At 57.0% G+C, this 3338-nt stretch overlaps 1 protein-coding gene across 2 annotated transcripts; it reads right to left on the bottom strand.

The window, feature by feature from the left end:
• Nucleotides 1-3338, bottom strand: STX10 (syntaxin 10). 2 transcript variants are annotated; one of them, XM_068980663.1, is made up of 7 exons: nt 3265-3338; nt 2846-3015; nt 2586-2680; nt 2451-2513; nt 794-901; nt 593-699; nt 1-495 (listed from the first exon to the last, which is right to left on the bottom strand). In XM_068980663.1, exons 1-7 carry the CDS (start codon nt 3297-3299, stop codon nt 186-188), a joined length of 888 nt encoding a protein of 295 aa, XP_068836764.1. In that variant the 5' UTR covers nt 3300-3338; the 3' UTR covers nt 1-185. The 2 variants fall into 2 exon arrangements, with proteins under 2 accessions (XP_068836764.1, XP_068836765.1); XM_068980664.1 differs by lacking the exon at nt 2451-2513 and having other exon boundaries at nt 1-327; nt 401-495; nt 794-891; nt 2660-2680.

Raw genomic sequence — 3338 nt, 5'->3', positions numbered from 1 at the left:
CAGGGGCAAAGCAATGGCTTTGGGGAGTAGAGATGGGGAGGGGTGTTTCTGAGGCCCCCCTCCTCCACCACCCACTAAGTGCACTTAAGACCAGACTGGTGGTAGGGGCTCCAGCCCGGGGCCCTGAGGGTCCTCTCTAGATGAGAGCCTTGGGACAGTTCCCCTGGCATGACCTTCCTGTCCTCTCAGGGGGCAGGGCCACTGCCAGCTCCCTGCAGCTGGAGGGGCCACCCCCTGGGGAGGACTGGGATCAGAGAGAGAAGAAGAGGACGAGGACCAGGAGAAGCACTCCCAGCAGCACCGCAATGGCACACCACTGTCGGCGGTCTGGGGGCAAGAGGGTCGGAGTTCACAGAGGGGAGGCAGCACCCCCCCAACTCCCCCACCCCAGGGGACTCACCACTGGTCATGTGGGATATTTTGGCCATCTTCCTAAGGACCCCATCCATCCGGGACTGGGTGTGGTCCATCTCCTGAGCAAAGCCGTCCAGCATACTGCCAAGACCAGGAAGGCATCAGCCCCTGGAGGCTCTGTGCACACCAGAGCAGCCGGCCATGGGCTCCTGGCCCACCCCTGGGGTCCCAGTCTCACATGCCCTGCTCGTCCAGCTCCTCCCCAACTCGGCCGGACATGTGTTTCAGAACTGAGATGCTCCCAGACACCATTTCCAGCTGTTGATCCTGCTGGTCCAGGATCAGCTGCAGGGTGGAGGGGTGGGAACCGAGGTTGGCAGGGAGCCCTGAGCTGTCCACAATCTCCTCCAGCCTGGGGCTGCCAGCCGCCTGCACGCACCTGCTGTGTGGCCTGCTGCTCTTCAATGTAGCGAGAGGTGGTCGAGACCACACTGGCGTCCAGCAAGTCGCTGGAGGACTTCAGGGTGGCCGGCTTGCCTGTCAGCATCTGTAGGGACCCATACAGCAGGCTCAGGGAGGGTCGCCCACTCCCGGCAGAAACTGACAAGGTTTGTGGTAAATCTAGATGGTGCCTACTCAGGAAGGCAGTCTCAGGAGTAGAATGGCCTGGGTCCTCAGGGCCATCATTTACTAGCAAGGTGACCCCAAGGCCATACCACTTGACTTTCCTGTACCTCAGTTTCCTCATCTGTAAAATGGGGAGGGTTATAAACCCTGTTTTAATTTAATAAATTAATCCTGGCATGCTTATAAACCTATAAACACAGGTATTTAAGAATCTGAACTTAAGGGACTTCCCTGGTGGTCTAGTGGTTAAGAATCTGCCTTCCAATTCGGGGGGGCATGGGTTCAATCCCTGGTTGGAGAACTAAAATCCCACATGTCAGAGCTTCCTTGATGGCTCCGTGGTAGAGAATCCGCCTGCCAATGCAGGAGACATGAGTTCAATCCCTGGTCTGGGAAGATTCCCACATGCCACGGAGCAAGCAAGCCCGTGTGCCACAACTACTGGGCCTGTGCTCTAGAGCCCTTGAACTTCGCTACTGAGCCCACATGTTGCAACTACTGAAGCCCTCAAGGTTTGGCCCCATCACAACCAGAGAGTAGTCACTGCAACTAGAGAAAAGCCTATGCAGTGGCAAAGACACAGCACAGTCAAAAATTAATTTAAAAAATATCCCACATGCAGTGGGGAAACTAAGGCCTGATGCAGCCAAACAAATAAATACAAAGAACTGGAACATTAATCCCCAAAACAGCACACCTGGAAGGTATGTGGATCCTGCCATAGGACCCCAAGCTGCTGCAGGCTTCAGCCCCTCACCCTTCCAGATCCCATGCAGGCATATCGAGTGAGGCTGCTGTTACACAACATGCAAAGAATGAACACTCAACAGAGGGAAAAGGTGCACACAGAGGCAGCAGAGAGAATGCACAGAAAAGGCAGGAGTGGGTACACACATGGGGCAACTGCACTCACTAAAGGGAAATAGTGGATCTACCCAAGGCCGACAGGGATCCACTCGGGCCAGGTTCAGAGAGGTCAAGTGCCTAGACAGATTAAAAAAAAAAAAAAAGCACAGGGATTTTCCTGGTGGTCCAGTGGTTAAGGCTCCAAGCTCCCAATGCAGGGGCCACAGGGGCAAGGGTTCGACCCCTGGTTGGGCAAACTAAGATCCCATGTGCTGCTGGGCACAGCCCAAAAAAAGGAGAAAAAAAAGGTAAACACATATCCTGGAAACAATAACGCAGAGAGCAAGAAAAGGAGACAGGCTGCCATACACACAGAAAACCTGTATAGACCCACAGGAGACGGCAGAAGGATTATACACACAGAGAGAAATCAGTTGTGCTCATCCAGAAAGGGCAGGCAGGTAGACAGCATGGACACAACTGTGCACGAAGATGAGGACCGACGCGGAGGGACAGACACACGGGTCCCCAGGAGATAGGCGAATGCACGGAGGGGCCAGGCTTGCACTCAGAGGACCACACTGAGACACGGGGTGTGAGGGCACTAGGTTGGAACGCCTTACCTCCCTGTTATTCCTCTCCATGAAGGCTACGGCTGCCGGGCTGACCATATGGTCCTTCATTTCCTACAGATAAGGACAGCATCAGAGAGTAAACGACGCCCTAACCCTCCTCATCCCATCGGAAATTCTCTTCACCTGCACTGATTCCCGCATCCTCTGCACAAACACCTTTCTCTCCTGCAGGTCTCCGGCTGGGAGCTTGAACTTGCTGGGGTTGGCTTCCACTATGCGTATGCGGCGAGTCGAGTCAAGGCCAGAGCCCAACAGAACGTGCGCCCTCCTACGCCTCAAAGTCCTCAACACCTCCTAGGTGTGCAGCCTCCTCCAAGTGCTGGCTCTCAGCGCCCCCTGCCCCTGCAATGGACTCTCCCCTGCCACCCCACCCCCCAGGATATCAATGGTTTCCTCCAGGTCTTCGAGGTCCCACTCGATGCTGCGCAGGCCGTTCCGCAGCTCGTTGGTCGTCCAGTCCAGCTCCTCGCGTCCGACCACCGCGCTCTCCTGCAGGAGCTCGCACCACCGCTGGTACAGCCCGCGGGCCGTGTTCACCGCCTTCTGCACCTCGCTGCGGGCAGGGGCACAGCGGGCGCGGCTGGCGGGGTGGGGAGCAGGCGGTCCTTCGGCCCACCATTACGCCCCCAAACAGGTTGGGAGCTCAGGAGACCCTCATATACCCCTGCGGACCCCTCCCACATGGCCACGGGGCTATCCCGACGGCGGTGCCCAGAATGCCTGACATGCACCGGCTGGCACGCGGGCACTGGTTGACAAGGGGACACAATACCCCGTGTCCTCCCGCATCGCTGTCACTCACCCTCGGACTACAAAAAAAGGATCTTCGAGAGACATGTCACACCCCCCACCCGCCCGAGGCCGAATCCCCTCCCT

Source organism: Capricornis sumatraensis, chromosome 9 (genome assembly GCF_032405125.1).
Source record: "Capricornis sumatraensis isolate serow.1 chromosome 9, serow.2, whole genome shotgun sequence".
NCBI lineage: Eukaryota > Metazoa > Chordata > Mammalia > Artiodactyla > Bovidae > Capricornis > Capricornis sumatraensis.
The sequence above is the reverse complement of the archived record's forward strand: the minus strand, read 5'-3'. Positions and strand labels throughout refer to the sequence as shown.